The sequence below is a fragment of the Ixodes scapularis genome, unplaced genomic scaffold, assembly GCF_016920785.2.
Source record: "Ixodes scapularis isolate PalLabHiFi unplaced genomic scaffold, ASM1692078v2 PGA_scaffold4__175_contigs__length_147842914, whole genome shotgun sequence".
Lineage (NCBI taxonomy): Eukaryota > Metazoa > Arthropoda > Arachnida > Ixodida > Ixodidae > Ixodes > Ixodes scapularis.
Genome location: NW_024609879.1, coordinates 122589275 through 122608276, shown reverse-complemented (window position 1 = coordinate 122608276; position 19002 = coordinate 122589275). Strand labels below are relative to the sequence as shown.

At 45.5% G+C, this 19002-nt stretch overlaps 1 protein-coding gene across 1 annotated transcript; it reads left to right on the top strand.

Annotated features, from left to right (window-relative positions):
- Window positions 1–7852: 7852 nt before the first annotated feature.
- Window positions 7853–14694, top strand: LOC8039189. Its single transcript, XM_029980895.4, has 7 exons — window positions 7853–7976; window positions 8057–8206; window positions 8880–9143; window positions 9820–9945; window positions 10819–11148; window positions 12529–12712; window positions 14563–14694. The coding sequence occupies exons 1-6, from the start codon at window positions 7853–7855 to the stop codon at window positions 12642–12644; spliced, it is 1110 nt and encodes a 369-aa protein (XP_029836755.3). The 3' UTR covers window positions 12645–12712; window positions 14563–14694.
- The last annotated feature ends 4308 nt before the right edge of the window (window positions 14695–19002 follow it).

Here is a 19002-nt window from a genome sequence, read left to right as displayed (position 1 = left end):
TTCATTTTGTAGGGACATTCTTTTTCGAATTTGCTACACTCTCGAAAAAAAAAAAAAAAAGGTATATTCCTACACCGACTGGGTACTGCTTATTAAAATAGGTAATCTACCGGTTACTAACTAAATTAAGATAATCGGGGTTTCGTTGTCTCTACTGCGAAGCCTGTTTTTTTTTTTTTTTTTTTTTTGTAGGCTTTGATACGTATTTTAGCTGTTTAATAGGTTATTCGCACCATTCTCAAGCCCCTCGTCAAAGTTGGCGCTGTCTGCTCGACGTGATTGCTCTGTAGGTCGAATCAAAATTTTAAGGTGAATTATATCATGTGGGGACAAACGGTTGTAAGGCCAGACCTTTTTTTTTTTTTTTTTTTTTTAAAGTATGGTCTATTTTTACCATCGATCTTCTTTGCCAGATGTGCGGATGTGTGTCGATCATCAAACCGCTGTGCCTTTGTTCAATGGCTGAAAATTATCCGGCCTGTTTTCAATACAGATAAAGAGCTAAAAGAGTCATGACGAAGACAACCCGAATTCCTAATTATAACTTAGCAATGGGGACTATAATCGGCTGTAAATGTGAATCAACATCTTTATGAAATAATTATTGAATGAGATGCACTCGCGAGTGCAAGCACACAAACGAGAATAAGTACCACGGCCGGGAGATGGCGATCCGATGGGCAGTAATGACAACAAGAAGCTTGCATATTATACGAGTTGATTCACTTCCCTAAGACGCTATTTAAGCTTGCCAATTTTAATATGACAAAAAGTTGGCAAAACAATAAAGAAAGAAGAGAAAAAGAAAACACTACGCACGTTTCTGTCAAACGAAGAGCGTTTGCGTGCAAGTTGCATTATCCGCAGTAACGAAAAAAGAACTAAAAATAAATATAGAAGAGAAACACTTACCACGTGGGTTTATGACAAACAAAAATTACCTGAATGCTTCTGACTGAGTGAGTAACAGAACTTAAATGGCCTCCGCCCGGTCTGGGGAACGCACAACTCGTATCGAATCTTGCGCCTTATTCCGAACTCATCAGTGAGTCCAATGACCAGAAGGCCATCATGACAGCCTGGTGATAGCGGCCCGCGAAAGAATGAGCGTAAGGATTCATGGAGAATGTCAGGATCTTACGTCATTCCGCAGACAAGAAAAAAAAAACAAAAAAAAAAACAGCAATAACAATATCAGTTTCGTTTGTAATAGAACTAAAACATTCTTGTAAAAAAAAAAAAAATTAAACGAGATATTTCAGTCCTGGAACTATATGTAAAAAATAAACTTAAATCCTCGAAGTTTGAATTAGATTTACAGTATATATGCTCTCTGGGGAACCGTATCAACTGACGCAGCTGGAAAATGAAACATTTCGTTGTGGAGTCTGCATTTATTTTATTTTTTTCGCGAACCAATACAATGTGTTTATGCGTATTAATACGCAAAATAAGCAAAAAAAACTTGAACAGCAAGTTAGGAAAACAAACTGCCCTCAAATCGCGGCTCAATTTTTTTTTTTATGACAAATACCAGTCCCGCAAGTAACGCACCTTCGTATAACAGCAGCACAGAAATAATCACCGCTGCCTCCTTTTTTTTTTTTTTTTTTTCATGAAGCTGCTTTTCAAGATTGTCGGGCCCAGAGGTTATAATTTTGAACCATTAATTAGTAACGTCGTAAAAGAGAGCGTAAGGGAAAATGATTAAATATACTTTTGTTGCGCGCTTTAGCGATAAAGTTAAATACTAAAAAAAATAAAACATACAACATAAAACGTGTGAAAAAACAGTAAGGGCGCAGGCGAGCTGGTGTGGGTTTACCATTTTGTTAGACCACCTGAGAGTGGGTGGAAGAAACACAACGGACTTCTTCCACCCAGTCTCAGGTGGTTTAACACCCAGTCTCAGTTTCTTCCACCCAGTCTCAGGTGGTCTAACAAAATGATAAAACCTGTGTTGTTTTGTCCGTCCCTCGTGTTTTATTCTTTCCAGTATTTAACTGATGAGATACTGGAATGTTTTCCATTCCTTGCTCAAACGGTCAAGTTGGAAGTAAAATATTCGACGAATTGGATTAACGGCGACCTTTATCTTCAACAATATACTGCACGGAATACAGTACTTAAGGAGCGATCGTTTATATCCGTTTTTAAGGCGTTAAACGTTACGCGACGTCATGGCGTCAAGTACCGGTGTCACGTGACCTGGGGTATGCACGCACGCGCGGGTGGACAAACCTCTCCAAGTAGGAGCTACCGCTGTAAAGCATGCCGTGCTTTAAAAGTTTAAACGTCACGGTTGGCGTAGCAAGAAACGTATTCGCGTAGTCGGAACAGAACAAGCCTGAAAACCGGCGAACCATCGCGTTGGCAGCTCAAACCGTACGCGGCTCGAGAGAGAGAGAGAGAGAGCAAGAAAACGCAGGTTACAAGCCAAAAGGCGCGACCCCAGGAAGTGGTTAAGCGATGCTAATGACACCCGGCGCCCGTACAGGTGTTGGCGTGGGACCCGAACGGGAGGGCAGTGCGCGCTCTTGCACCACAGGAAACGACGCCAGACGTCTTCAAGCGTGACTGGGAAGTTTTGCAGCCAAGGGCGTGACCTTGGAGCCGCGCCTCGTCGTGCTGTGCCATCATCATCATAAAAAAAGGGCAAAAAGAAAGTTCACGAACAGTCATCTTCGCTTACAGTCAATACGGTCGTAAGTTATAATCAACATCTGCTTCCAGCTAAACTTCATTTGAATTATCTTCGCTCTTAAGGCATGGAAGAAACAGTATAAACATGTATGGCAGCCAAGTCTTCTTTTCTTTTGTATTATATATACATATAGTACGAAGCAACAGCTGAGTCAGATCCTTAATAGAGCTTTTTAGTGTATCGTTTCGATAAATCTGATAACGATGTCCGATAACGATACGATGCATGTACAAAGGAGTCGGCGGAGTATCGCGTGTCGTTATCGGAGTCATTTGAGCGCTTTCAGGTATCGTTACTGGAGCGCAAAAACGGTTCGCTAGAATTCTATAATAATGCTTTGACGGTTGTATGCAGTAAAGGCCTTCAACCTCTCGTAATAACGGGAGGCTATAATATCATTGTATTAAATCGACGAACCTTCAACCCTTCATATTGTTGGAAGACTGTCAATAGGGAAATTTATTAGATCGTTCCGATAACTACGATTACGATACCCGAAAGCTCGCCGACCGACTTTGCGCGTACTTCAACGCTTACAACAACACGTGCATCGTATCGGAGGTATTGAATCGGTATACTAAAACTCCCAATTGCATCACAGCCTCAATGGAATACAAAACACAAATGGGATACATTGTAACCGTCTGGTTAAAATTTTTAGTAAATGACAGTTTGGAAGGAGGTTTTTAATAACTGTACGTTTAAACTGTACATTACAATCGAACCCCACTTTACTTTATGTGCTGCCTATGGGTGCCCAACTGGAAATTTCGTCAACCGACGCATCTCCTAAAGTCAATTAAATAGTAAAGCAAGAGTGTTCCTTTAAAACAACATGGACAGCCTCAAGGAAGACATTATGTATACTCTCCTTTATTGACAGCAATGCTTTATCCCAGCGATGAAATGTGCCGATGAAACCTAATTAAATTAGTAACTCGTTTCAGAACCCTTTCATTTTCATGAATCATGCACTCTAGATAATATAGAATTTAGCAAACAACTACCGTGTTTTGCGTATCGCCCTAATCGAAGCTTTGAAGCATGATTTCAAGCGCGCGCCCCACGGTCCCGGTAGTGCTCCAGTAGTGCGGGACGCGGAACACGGGAATGGTTTGCTAAAAGTCCCTATTTATGCACTCTTAGAAATTCATTTGAACTATAAAACATCCTCCACACTTATCTAAGCAGTATATTGTATCCCAACATTCACATGCTTTTTTTTTTTTTTGTTTTTAGTACAAACCTTTGATAGATCGTGTGATTTTGGGATGATTTCGCAAAAATTATGTCAAGGTCACCCTTTGGGCACAAAGAAAAAATATCTTAGCCGTGGGAGAAACATTTAGAGTAATAATGGCGCGAATACGTTTTGCTGTACAAAGCTATGACATTAAACGAATTTTACATTACACGGATACCTACCGTGTGCCCTCCCTAAACGCGGCGATGGAGGAATGTACGGGCCAGCTGCTTTGCATAACTCAGAGCCGGTGACGGAGGGACCAACGGCGGAGTGCAGCGGCATTAAACGGTACTTCCTCACACGTGACCTCCAAGTGTCGCGCCTCGTGTAGGAAGGAAGTGTGCTCAGAGTGCGAGACGGCAGGAATGTTCCTAGTTTGCGTAAACGTTACACGAAACCGTTTGAGTGTGTTTTCTCGTGTTACTTCGATACAATTATGTTTACTCACACTTCGAGCCATGCTTAAGAAAAAAAATAGTTCGGTTCATTTCAGCCTTGCTTTAGTGAAGCGTCCATGTGGTACTTTCGTTTTATAATAAACACTATGATAAAATATTGTCGGGTGCCTTGACAGTTGTGATATCCAGGTGGCCTGCTACGCTTAATTAAAAAAAAATCTTATTACTGCCACAAAACGAGGGAAAACTGATAAAGAAAAGGACCGCAATTAACACGTAAGTTTGTAATTACTTGAAATAAATAAAACTTGTTTTTATTATCAAAAACAAAAACTATAATTTTTTAAGTTTAACCTATAATCTGCTAGAACGGTTGCCCGTAAAATGCTTTCTTCATTACAAGAAGAAGGAAAAAAATGACACCATTGCTTTGTGATGGCATTGAAAGATAAAATACGTTGGCACGTCTAGAGACCCAACGGTAAAATCATCGCTTCTGCAGCGGTGTCCTTCTTGCAATCAATAACACAACCTTACAAACCCCTCCGGAAAATCTCACAAGGCCTCATGGTCAATCGCAGATCGCACCGCGCTCCGCCGGGAATTGTGGTGCAATAGAACTTTGGTTGGGGCTAGTTGGTTCATATCGATTAAAAGGCCAAAAGGCGCGAAAAACAGGACGAAACAAGACACACGTACGACACGGACAGTCGCGCTCTGAAATCGCAAAATATAAACAAACATGAACCGCTTCTTTTATTTATGGGCACCCCTTCACGCTCCGTACATTAGTAGAATTTCCGTAGTACGTTAAAGGGACGATGGGAGGCGCTGCGTATTTTTGGAGTAGTCCATCACAAATAAAGTAGCATTATATACAGCTAAATAAACTTGTCAAGTGTTAGGTGCGACAAATAAAACGGCGAATAAGAAAATATTTCTGCGCCAAGCTTCTCGACCAAGCATCACTGCGAAAAGCGAGTAGTTATTAATATTTTATTTATTTCAAAATACTATCAGTCCCTCATAGGAATATGAGAGGAGAAAGCATTTTCTGGAAATACCCATTTGCGCCATCAAGTACTACCCTACCCGTTTATGCAGCGGCAATACTTGATGGCGCATCTTAAAATTTATATATATAAAAAAAACTTTTTTTTGTAGCACAGATAGCAAAATGCATTAATATTTTAACACTTTATTGGTCGCAACCCGCTGACACTTTTAACAGAAAAAAGAAGAAATAGGAATGTGTTTGATTGCCTCAGACGCTACTTTTGTCCAATCACATATTTGAGAAACATCAAAATTTTCACCATTGTTTCAAGGCAGCAGTCAGAGTGCATGCAAAGATGTCAGAAGTCACCACCTACATTCTTGAAGTTCACAGCTCCCATAAGTCCCGGAATAAATCTGCATCTAATAAAATAATTCGTTTTACTATTATCAAGTCAGTTCACTCATCTTCGAGATAACATCTCCGTCTCGAAAATCGTTCCGAGCAACAGAAACCCCCCAAAAAAACTCAGAACCCGATGTTTGCGGAAACAGGTCGCACACAGATGCCAAGTGCGGCAAAGAAGCACGGCGCGACGTATTTCCATCTATTTCTCTTGCTCAGCCCAAAACATCGGCACAATGCTTCGCCGTTCCGCCGAGAACCGTTAGGTCGGTGAGGCGATGCACCCCGAGAAAAACGTTCCTCCCGAAGCGCCGCCATGGCCAACGGACCATTGTCCGTCACCGTGCGACAGAAGCATGCCAGTAGGAGCACTGGGGCCCACCCACCCCCCGAGGGGGGGGAGGGAGGGGGGGTCTGTGTTTAGTCTCGGCTCGGGACGACCCTCAAAAGGACGTCTGCTTTTCTTATTGTCGCCCTCCCTCCCTGACACCTCCTCTCCACACCGCCATTTTTCTTCTTCTGCGCAGCTTTTCGGAAGTTTGATGGAGGACCTGTCTTTGCCAAGAGCGGCCCAGAAGCAAGATGCAGACGCTGCAAAAGCAAAGACCGCCAAAAAGTCCCCCCCCCCCCCCCCCCCCCCGAAGTGGGGGAGGACCCTTGGGGGCTTCCTCCTCCTCACGACCCAGAGGACGTCCTTCCCTTCCCTCAAAATGGGCGAGGATGAAGGCAGGGCTCCACAAGCTACCTGTTACCCCCCGGAAGGTCAATGGCCCTTTGACGTAACAGCCGGAGGAGAGGAGGGGGGCCATCTTCCGTCCAGGACGTGAATCTGACCCCCAAGACGTTATGTAAGTGGAGAGGAGGAAAGCTCCCCCATCATCCGCCATTGGAAGCAGACTTGTCTTCCGGGTTTGTGGCCGGGCCCGTCTGGCGTTGAAGCTTGCATTTCGGGACGCTTGACTTTTTTAAGCCCTGCCGTCACCAACAGGGCCAGTCTGTGATTGCCCAGGAGTGTGGCAGTCCCACCGCCCCAGCTCGTGCCGTTGCTACGGTACCTTTGCTCCGCGGGCATCCCGGCAGCCCGCTGCCGCAGGTCTTCAGCTGCAAGGTGCGTACACCGGACCGTTAGGTCTCTTGCTCTCAAGGCGCGCACGGCGCGCCGTGTGTATGTGCGGATGGCGAGGGACCATGCCTGCTTTTCGGAGCGTAATGAACTTGACACTGAGCGCGCGTGACCCACATCCTAAGTCCGGTTTCGGCGCGAGGCAGGGGAAGTTTGACCGAGGGCAAGGCAGCTTCGGTAACAGGTACGGGCTGGCAGACAACGCATCTTGAGGTCCAGTTCTTCTCGCCCTCCCTCGGTCGCTGTGAGGGTTCGCGGGATTCGACCTTGAGCGAGACAGTCGCCGCATCGCGCCGAAAGCTACCGGTAGGTTTCATCCGCGTGCTTAGCGTATACCGTTGCGTGGCAACTTTTTGTTTGACCCCCGGTTGCGACACCCTGTGGTCAACTAGGGACGTCGAGACGTGACGCCGAGGGATTATGTTTTAGTAGTTGGTGGTTATCGTGGTACAATTAGCTTTCAGCTCACGATTTTAAAAGTATTTTAATGCAGAATAGTCCATCTCAGCAATTGTCTCTCGTTGTATTTCTTGGAACAGATCATTTTCATCTAAAAACTAGAGTTTGGTTCTCGTTGGAGTATTCATACGTCCCCACTGCAACATGAGAGCAGATCCAGAGACCAAAGGTTGGTTCAGCCAGTACCGTTTTCTTACGTTACGTATCAGTCAGCGAAACATTCGTGTCCCGGTCACTTTTGACATAGCAGACGTAAGCTTTGTAAGGTAACGGAAGAAATAAGGCTGTGTGAACCATCCTTAAGCCTTCTGATCTTCTGCGTCTTAAATTTTTCATCAGAGTTTATTTCCGCCTTTTGACTCCAGTGCAATTGCCGAGAAGCCCGTCACATGCCTGAGTTTGACTCATAGGCTCCCAAACACGATACATCTGTATACGATAGTGTTGGGAAATACGAAGGACGTCTTCATTACCAAGGGAGGTACCAAACTCGTCACTCATGAATTTCAGAAAACAAAGCATGCAGCCTCGTCATGGCATGATTCTGTTCGCCATACTGGCCGCGCTGCTTGGAGCAGCGTACGGCCAGGGAATCTTCGGTGGCCAGTTGCCTCCAAGCCGACCTGGAAGACCGCAGAGCATCAGTAAGGAACCTTTGCGGGGCACTTTTGAACATCTCACGTACGGGTCACTAACGCTGATCTCGTTGTGTTTTGCGAACCAGCGGGGATCATCAACCTCCTGCGTTACCAGAACCAGCCATGCGAAGGCAGAAACAACCAGAATGGAACCTGCGTCAGTGAACAGGATTGCATCGACAGAAAAGGAACGGAAGTTAACCGGTGTGCCAACGGCTTCGGCGTCTGCTGCTATGGTAAGCCAAATATTACTGCACGGTCGCTTATTTTTACGCTAACAACGGGCTTAGTGGGGTCTCGGAGGGATGCTTTTATTAGAACTATCCTATTCTGAAACGGTCGATGTTAATCAATAAACCAATAAAGCTCGTCGTGGACATCGCTGTTTGCATCGTCATATCGGTATTATATTTGCAGTATTTACGTTATCACCTCATCTTTTCCTGTGACAGATAGCCGCTTCATTATCCGCAATAACCACAAAAAAGTTCCTGCTGAAGTAAGCTGTCTTTTGCAATGCGTGAAATCAGGGACCATTTTCAAGTAGACTTAGAAACTGCATTCACTGTATACGTTGATCCGCTCCGCCAGATGACTGTTCACATGTTGCTCCCACGACGTGTGCCACCGGGAACCACATACCATTTCGTGGTACACATCCTCATTGCAATGTTCATATCAGAAAGCTTTTCATAACTCCCAGAAGCCAAATTTAATACGAACACACCCGATTACCTCTATGAATCGTTTTGCGATTGTCTTGGTGCCTGGTTTACTCTTCGTTTATTATTCCCGTGTATTCTGATGTTATTTGTTCTTAACAGCAAACGTGTAGTCCTTATCGTCGCATGACTGTGTATATGTATATATATTCTCCAAAGTCGCGAGTTTATTCGAAACGCTTCGCAGTGAGCTTCACGTGCGGCAAGTCGACGAGCGACAACGAGACGGAGTTCGTGAACCCCAACTACCCGAACGGCGAGAACGGGACGGACACGTGCCAAGTGACCATCGAGAAGCAGAACAACGTGTGCCAGCTGCGCCTCGACTTCCTCGAGTTCAGTCTGGCCCAGCCCGATGAGAACGGACAGTGCATCACCGACTCGTTCATGGTGCGGACGACCGTCGGGGAGCGCCTGCCCATTCTTTGCGGAGAGAACGCGGGACTGCACTGTGAGCACCCTGCGATACGCCTATACTCTTCGCTTAGCCGCTGCCTGACGTCGGATGGATTACGCGAGGCAGGCTGAATGTGGAACGACGCGCGAGATCTTTCCTTAATGTCCAAATGATGATGGACGCGCTTCGCGGACTTTGCTCTTCCCGGATTTCCGTTCACAAGCTCAATAGACCGGTCTTACTGAGCGTTCAACCTAAGCGTGACGTCGCCGTAACTGCAGTCCACAGGAGGCAGGCGCCAGCACACGATACAGCTCGTAGCGTCTCGTGCTCCGCTCTAGTAGACCTTCAGCTCAGCTGTTGCATGTGCAGAAAGGTATACGGTTCCAAATATGCATGCCCTCAGAGGCGATGTAATGAAACTGGCTGGCGAGATTGGTTTATCTGAAAGAGGTCTCAAATAAAATATCATCCGCCATTTCTTCGTGCCACACAGCTGGTCATCAAGTGACAGAAAACTCAATTGTGGTAATAAGCTTAGGTGCGTTTGCTAACCAAAGATCGCAGGAAAACCGCATAGCTCTTTCAACAGCGTAAATTTAGCCGGAGCTAGACACATTTGTAAGGGTCTAATATACCGCAAAGCATTCTTACCGACCTTACGATGGTCAAGAAGGATTATGAAATATCTCAAATGTCTAAACCAGAAATGTGTCACTTGTGTTTACAGTGTACGTGGACATGGGACGAAGTTCTGGGAATCCTGTGGTGCTAAGTGTGGTCAGCAACGGGGACAAGATGACACGGAGATGGCGAATAAAGATCAGCATGGTCCAGTGCAATAGTCTCGATATAGGTCAGTCCAAGCGGAAAAAAAGTTTCTTCCACAGTATTTTTGTATGGTAGAGTGTCTTCAGTAGTAGTGCCTTCTACAGCAGCACAACAGTGTTCTTTAGCACTCCGATGGATAAACTGCTTAGTACACTGAGTAATGCTTTAAGTAAGCCTTGAAAGGTTTGCGTTTTATAGTACCGTCTCCTGTTCTTATTATCAAATCCGGATAACAGTCAACAATGAAATGGCCATGGACTCCGCATACAGGCTCTGAAGATTACAAAATGATGACGCTATTTTAAGAGTAATTCTCATACACAGGGTACCCAGCAACGCTCTCGTTAATCAGTCCCCCAAAAAGTAGGATATGCTCCAGAGACACCGGTGCGTTGCTCTGAAAATAGACAACTACGAAAAATAACGCTTCCTGGTTCCGATATAGGAAATCATGTCAAGGAATACCTTATGGTGCTTAGTGGTTTTCTATCTTCTGCGTGTTATTCGGCTCCACCGAGTGGCTATTGAAAAGAAACTAACTATATATAATTTCTCTCAGAAACATATCAGAACAAAATAAGGTGTATAAGTTTATACGTAATATGACGTGCTCTCACATTTGTGTTTGACAAATTCATAGGTTATTGTTTCGTTTCACAAAGAGCCTCAAAGTTCTTCGAGTGATGACTGCTTTTGACAAGTTTGCAATGCCGTTAGTACCTCGTGGAATTACCTATTGTCACATATTTTTATTGAGTCGTTCAAAACGTCATTTATACGTATTGATGAATAGGTAAAGCTACGCATATCGCCAGAAAGCTTTGCTTTTAGTTAACAACCCAAATGAGCTAAGTTCTGTAATATACAACATCGCCCCTGATTCTCACGCGCTTTGCAGCGCCTGCCGGCTGTCTACTGTACTACCGAAGCCCCAGCGCCATCGTGCGGAGCTTCAACTACGGCCCGATGGTGGATCACCGGGTGCGCTACCTGAGCAATCTGCGCTACTCCATCTGCATCCGGATGGAGGAGAACTTCTGCTCCATCAAGTGGGAGACGGAGTCCAATTCGTCCTTCTCGTGGGGCAAGCCGATCGACCGCGGCGCCAACGGCACCACCTGCAACATGGACGACTTTGTTGGTATTGATCAAGGCTCGATGCTTGGACTCGGTCACGGACAGGATCGGTTCTGCGGGACCAGCCTTGGCGACGAGAACGTCATCATCTGTAAGCACCCCGAGGCCCCAAAAGTGCCGCTGCACGCCGTGTCAACGGCCCTTTCTGATGCACAAAACTGACCAACTTGCTAGCTCCGCATATACCACCAGTGTTGTATGCACTCTATTATGAGCTAGCTACTACAAGTTAAAATATTATGGGCTAGCTACTACAGGTCAACATCATTCTTTTTTCATTCTTGGTTCGAATCTTTCTTAATGTTGCAATCCACATCCTGACAAAAAAATGAAGCATTATGCTCTGCATCTGCGTACCCTATCAGAACGTCACTATCTGTTATCTACTTCCATGCGTAAGTTTTCGTGAAAAACAGTATTCTGATGTGCTTTGCATACACTATACATTTGTGAGATGAGGTATGACGCTCACCTTAGCCTTATAATCGCATAATACGAGTTAGTGAAAAAAGAAATTGTGCAATATATACTACCTATTTAGATCGCCCAATAGCCAGGTCGTCGTTATTTACGAAACATCTGTCTTTATGCTTAATCCAGTCACGTTTTCATAGTAATTGAATGGTTCCTTTACCTGCACTAAATATGTACTTAAAGAATAACACACCTAAAAAAAACGCATTAAGCAGTCATTTTATTTTTCAGTGATGTGATAGTGAGGTCACTCGTATCGGATTAAAACAACAAAAAGACATAAGCTCTTGTATAATATACCACGCCGCTCTATTAACGACAGTGGTCATATATTTCCTCACAGGCAGAGGAGTATCATCTGATGATAGAGTGCCAATCTAGGAAGAGCACTACAAAAGTAATTTTAACGGAAACATCCTTTCTGTATCTATGCCTTTGTTGGACTTAAGAACAACTACTCCCGGTCCTTCATGTCGTAAAAAAGGAAGAAAATCATTCGAATTGCCTTTGCCAAGTGAAAGATGTAAAATCAATTTTGAGAGCATGTCTCTACAACATGCCGAGTACGTTTTGAGTACGCTCACATCCGTTAAGTCGGCCCTTTTCAACACATCATCAAGCAACATTGGCAGTCATCCTGCTCATATTTTAGACCACCTGGTTATAGTTACGAAATTTCAGAGGTTTGGCAAATTCACTAAGGAAAGAAATAATACTTTTGGTTCTTAACTTCTAGGCTAGCTGGCGCAAGCTACCGCCCGTTATAAAGGGTACAATCATAAGCATCCATTCATGGGCACGAAGCGTGTGATTAGATACGAGCTGAACCGAGTTCACGTCGAACGTTGACGCAACCCCCGTGTATACGTGCCCAAACAATGGCGAACTCGGATGATTGGCGCAGCAGCTACTAGAGGACGCGCACTTTTGAAACGGGTGTATTGCAGCAGCAGCCATCAACATCGAGTGAAGAACACGCGTTCTTTCTTCCTCGCAGCCAACAGCAAGCCATTCACGTTGAAGGTCAAGAGCAACCATGCCTCGAGCGACAACGCCATGAACGGCCAGTACGGCTTCTCGCTGCGGTACACCCAACTACCGTGTGTCGTCTAGCACGGAGCACGCGCACAAACCCCTCGAGTCATCTATCTTCCTTGCCACGGAGACAGGTCAGTCACCAGGTGCGCCACGTGTGCCGAGGGCGCGCCTCTTTTCCTGGTAAAGTGTCACTCCGTTCACTGCCCGCGGGCCAAAACTCATGAACGGAGTCTACCGAAACGCATTCCTTGGCATCGGTGTCTGGCATTCGCTTCTGCAATGGCGTCGATGCTTCGTTTTAATGCGGTCCGCCCTAGACCCTACAGGCAGTCCTGGCCACTCCGGTGCTCGAAGCGTACCACGTGACCTTGCTTGTCGCGCATCGCAACGTGAAGTCCCCAGGGTCGCGTGACAGAATAACCGCACTTTATTGGCTTATATGACTCGTAGCATCCACTGCGGTCCATTCTGATGTAGTTGGCACGGGAGGGTTCTGCAGCTATAAATACGACGGCGTCGAGGGTGCGAAAGTACATCGTTGACTGAGCGTCGGGGCGTCTCCCCGGGACAATTTGAAGACGTTACAAACCTCCACCCTTCCTGTCTTACTCTCTTCGTCATCATTGCTTAAGTTGAAGGACGACAGAGACGCGTTTTATTACGTGATACTTTGGCCGGCGTCTAGAAATATTTTGCAACGGTCGAGCGACGTCTTCCAGGACCATTGATATGTGGCTGGGTACTGGCCGATTCCGCGAAACGGCGCAGTGATGGCTCAAGCGATTGCAGCGCTTGAAGATCTCGGTGGAAGAAATTATGACATTGGTCATCCAGCCTCGTTTTCGTGTGAAGATGCTTTTGCTTTGCCACTTGTTTGTACTGAAGACGAATCAGGTCTATTTTAGGGCAAATTGTGAAGGACAGGAAAGATACAGGCCTCAACGCGTTCTTTTTCTCCACTTCGTTGTGGCCAGGACTGACGTGGAGAGGAGAGTCGGCAATGAAAGCACCAGTCATAGCTCACGGAAATGCGTAATAGAGCAGCTTTATCCAGGTCTATGTGGTTAAGAGCAGCGCCTAGTAACCTTCACTAGATTGAATGTTAGTCTGGGACGTAATGTCAAATTCTTACGCGGCTGTACCGACGCGCTGCCATGCATATCTAGGAATTACCTGTTTCAACTGCACGAAACTATCTTCTTATCGAACATGTTTAAAGTGTAACATGTAACTGTATAACACATCGCAAGTGTGTATACCTGCAGCTCAATCTAATCCTGAGGACAATGCAATTCAGGGTACGAATAGCAAGAGGGCCCTTGTTTACAATAGTTTGTTTAACTGATTTTCTGGAAAGTGCACCGCAAGAAGCTATTTTCTTAGACGCTAAGGGTAAGGGTAAAAAGTGCGGACGTTGGTATTCTCTAGATCCAATTAACACTGATTCGAAATCTTTGATTGATGAATGTAGTGCCGTTAATTGCATTCTTCATACGTCACGGGTATCTATAGTTGGTGATGGCTTAAGAAACGCAGGAAGGAGCTTATGCGGAACGCAAGTTCGTCTGCTTCTTTTGCAGGGGTTGCGGTGACGTCAGAATGACGCCGAGCTGTGATTGGCTCTGATTGGAGGATAGTGGGTAACCTCGAGGCAGCTAGCATTGAGGTCCACCCACTATCCTTCCCTCAGAGCCAATCAGAGCTCAGTGTTCTGACGTCACTGCAGCCACCGCGCTCGAAGCAGACTAACTTACGCTGCGCATTATGTTAAAACTCCTTGCTTTATGATGTGCGTTTCGACGTTCTTATCGGCCAATGATGCAGTACCATAAGATATGGAGCGATTATAAGACACGCCCTGTGTTTTTTTAAGTAGTCACGGACTACAAATGAATTCATGTTGCACTCACGCAAGTCCATTTGGCGCGTACGCAACGCAGTGCCAGAACTCAAATTCACCGGTCACCGCATACTGTTCTCTCTCTCATTACAGAACCTACTGCTACATTTTTTTTTATCCTACGCGAACACCCAACGGAATGGATGAATTGGCCCGGTGATCGGAGGATTCACGAGAAGCCGGCTGATCGCACCTCATGAATGCCAACGTCATCTTGTATACCACTATAGGTAGTTTTTTAATCTTATTTATTATATCACTCATACCTCTCACCTTCGCAGAGTGTGTACAACCTGTAAACTCTGCAAAACGTAATCCTCCAAAGCGATGCACTCTGTCCTCTTCTTTAATGAATTCTGTTTTTGTTTGTTTGTTTTTGTACGAAGATGTGGCCATTGTTTGTGCAGTGCCCACATCTTCGTGGCAACACTCTTTCTTCCCACCAAATGAGCACCATAGCACATACCTATGTCTTCTTTCCTCCTGTATTTCAGCCATTCATCGTCACTCGACCTATTTAATTGCCCCCGCTATTTAAAAGGCCAGTTCATCGCCTCGCGTACCAAATGTATAACTGTAGCTTAATCTTGAGTTAAACATGCCATAAGTCTTTGACGTCGTGTTTGCGCGTGATTGTATACTCTGGCTTACCTTGTACTAGTAATTTATTTTTTAAATAATTTATTTTTTAAATTTTTGTTGTGCATGCGCTTTCTTTTTAGTGAGTGACTATTACTACTAAAGTCCGGCATTGCGCCAAATACGCGAGCACTTGTCCATCGACAGACAATTTGAGTGACGTGCGACCCGACGTCAAAAAACGCACCGTAACACCCAGCTGCCTTGTGCGATGAACAATCGTTGGCCCCATGTGGACCTTGTTAACCACTTGTACTACTCAATAATGTAAAACGCCACTTCTTTTTTTTTTTTTTTTTAGTATGGAGAAGATGCTAACGTGTAGGCGTTGCTCCGAGCGAAATATAGTGTCTCGTGTGCTTGCTCTCATTATTATTGCCTTCTGCATGCTTTCTGTTGCGGCGTGAATAAACTGAGCGTTTTGTTGTTGTTTTCCTTTTGATTTTTTTTCTTCTGAAGAGTGTATAATTAATGCTTTAATAAACATCTTGTTCCGTGAATGTCAACTGTCTTTGTTATTTTATTTTTTTTTTTATCAAAGGGTGCGTCGAGAAAATAATTAATGTTGAAGAGTTTGAAGTATGATTCTACAGTTAACTATAGCTCTCTTTTTGATCACAGCATGCCCCGGCTTTGAGAAGCAAAATTGAAGCTAATGAGCGTGTATTTATCGATTTATTTAACCCAGTATAACCCAATTAAACCGAGTTTTTTCTTCCCACATGAATAAACTACGCATCGCCGAAAGCTGAATCTCAGTGAGAATCTTTCCACCTGACTTTACTTCACTCAAACAATACAAAAATATAACAAAAATTCTCAATGAGTCGATGTCCGCCTAAGCCTAATATTCAAGAATTTGAAATTATGGGCGCGTTTATCAATTGTATAAGTTAGAAAAAAAAGCTTTTCAACAAGAAAGAAAACAACGTTGTATTTCTAACTGACAAGTTTTTTTTTTCCTTCGCCTAATTAAATGCTGCATGCGCCCAGAATCTCAAATACCGGTATGATGCAAATTAGGCTTAGGTGGACGTCAGCTTGTAGAGATGTTTTAGTTTTTATTTTGTATCTTTTGATCCAGCTAACGTCTTGTGCTCAAATTTCTTTCGAATTTTATCACCACCGCTAGCCTGACTCTCTCAGAGAGTTTCAGTATTCTGCGTTGCGTGGTTTATTTATTCCATGCCGCAATTCATCAGGTTTCATTTCGTATAGTTTGAGTTAGGGCAAAGCACGTAGGTTAGGCATCTATGTCAGTGAAACAGGTATTAAATGCAACAAACAAAAAAATGGCCGGGCGTGCCTTTTTTTTTTTTTTCTTTCCATTCTAGCTTTTTACTGAGGAGCTGTTAAAGTAGGGGCCCTGCATATTTAAGCGTCTACGTTTTTTGCGGTTTGCACGTCTCTTGGGGTTCGGGCAAGCAAGCGGGCACGGAGAGATTAACTAAATATCAGTGAGTCATATTTTAGCGGGACGACGCGGAAACCTCTTCCACCTAAGAGGGCGACCCGCGTTGCCGAAAGCGCGCAATATGTGACGTCTTTGGTCCTGGGCTTACTACTGGTCAAAGCCGCTAAAAGCTTTTTTGTTAGTCGAGATACAAAATATACGTGTCGCGAATTGTTTCAATTATGTATACACCAACTCATGTTTAGAAACAAACCAGAGCGCCCCTAGCGGACGCCACCGGCGCCGCGCATGCGCGATGGGGGTGTGGGCAAAAAGCTCGCCGTCGCCCAAAAACAAACCATTGGAATGCGATGTTGTCGGCGTCGGTGTGAGTCCCCCTGCTCTTTTTCCCGTTCGAATCGTTGATTTTACGTCTTTCTGGCGATGTCTAACTACTTGAGCGGCGTCAGCGAAATTACCGAGGCTCGCTACACCGCGAAACTTACCGTGCATAAAGTGACATGCGGCGATTCATTCCGGGTGGACGCCGTAGTATGTACGCTAAAACCTGATTCGCATGATGAGATTTCGCTCACAATTTTCAGTCGCCACGCCGCTCGGGCCGCAAAAGCGTGAACCGTAGCTGAGATGATCGACGTCGATACTGAAAATCGCAAGCAGAATCGGACCAAGCCAATTAGGCATAGCAAGTCAGTGATGGTCACTGGAAACGATGATCAACATCTCCTTGTATTTACTGTTTACATCGAGCCTGCTTACCAACCTTCAAACTTAAGTCTTTTGAGGCCTGCACTTACTTCTTATAGCAAGTACCGGGCCAACATCTGGTCTACGGGCCGGCGTCGTCTAAAAGAGCAGACGACAAGCAGAAACGTTTGAAAGAGCAGACGACTGTTCGAACGATCGGGTGGCCGTTTGAACTTGAAGACGCACTGAACGTAGTCCGCGGGTGGTCCGTGCAACTTGATGGTTTTCTGGCGTTCATGTTGGAACAAAACAAATAAATCTGATGACCACAAGTATCCGTGAATTCAACCCAAAGTGCTTCCCGCCCAAGCAATCGTTGTCCGACGGCGTCTGCTTTTCCCATTTCACAGCACATACCCAGATTCTCGGACGAACCGAGAACGTGAAAACTGACCTTCAAACCTTTCTCGACTGTTCTGGTACGACCCCAGTCCCGGCGTTTTGACGAGAAGGCAGGTTTTAGTCTGGTTCCTTTCAAAACAACGCAGGAATACACGTCTGGCATGGGGACTTCTGCCCACAGCCCCAGACCGGAAGTGCGACCGACGCGCCACCACCGCGCCGTGACGTCACAGAGATGAGTTGGTGTATGAAAGTAGTTTTTGTTCAGTATTTTAGATCAGAAAAGAAACAAATGCAGTTTCTTAAGTACAGAAACAAGAAAAGACGCGTCGACAAACCCGCCACCAAGCGGCGGAAAAACGGCGCATACTAGAAAGGGCTAGTGGGATGAGGCTCTGACGAACGGCGAGCGTATTAAGGTCCCGGATGTACGCGGCGGCGCTGCGGTCGTGTACCGGCTCGAGGATCCGACCGGTTCCGAGCGTTCCGAAGGCTTTCGGCGCGGGCTTGGCTGGCGATTTGGCCATTTGGCGGTATGGCAGCGCGAAGTCGCTCCCGTTCTGAACTGATCTTTACCCCGTGTTTGCTGTCGTTTGTGGCTAATGAAGTGTTATGCCGAATTAAATTTTAATCGCGCAGCAAATGCAATGCGAGCCGCCCTGGCCGCCCACTTTATACAGCCTATCCAACATGTGCTTTAGTGGCGCCCTCTCGAGCCGTCGACACGGAGTTCTGCAGCCGTGAGCGCTCGATGAGCTCACTACTCCTCCTCTATACTTCGTTTCAGCTTCGGTCCGAGCGCGGCCTATGTTACGAGCCGAAGGGCCAATCAAACAGTGCAAAAAGCGCAGTGTCATGGCGTGGTCTCTGCGCTTGATAAGACTAACCAGCGGAGGAGCACGCACAGAGAGACGGCGAATACCGGCTGGTCCTATCAACTGCAGAAAGCACGCAATGACGCTGTGCCTCTCGCTGTTTGATTGGCCCTTCGGCTCATAATATCGGCCGCGCTCGGACCGAAGCTGAAACGAAGTATAGTTGACGGCCACTCAAGCCAGGACCTACGACGTCATGAAGGAGGTTATTTTTTGCTTGTTTTTGTAATTCTAATTTGCCTATAACTTTTGAAATAAAGCGAAATTTGAGAAAAGAACAGTTTCTTTAAGTTACCACGTTCAGTGCGCTCAGGTTCGGTGCAACTTAAAAAACAGTCAATATGTCGTTCCAGGGCCCATTTAAGGGCTAGTTTCCCCAGAATCACGTCCCCCGCAAAGAAATGAAGACACCGAGCTCTGGACACCTACCGCCATCTATGAGCGACGGCGGCAAGCCACGTATCTGGTTGCCGCCGTCGCTCATAGATGGCGCCAGCCTTTCCACTCTGGCTTGCC

Bases quoted from the DNA above. Each gene is read 5' to 3' on its own strand.
- LOC8039189 (XM_029980895.4), top strand. From the start codon at position 7,853: ATGCAGCCTCGTCATGGCATGATTCTGTTCGCCATACTGGCCGCGCTG. The intron at 9,144-9,819 runs GTGAGCACCCTG...TTGTGTTTACAG, and splicing joins AGAGAACGCGGGACTGCACT to TGTACGTGGACATGGGACGA. The intron at 9,946-10,818 runs GTCAGTCCAAGC...CGCGCTTTGCAG, and splicing joins GTGCAATAGTCTCGATATAG to CGCCTGCCGGCTGTCTACTG.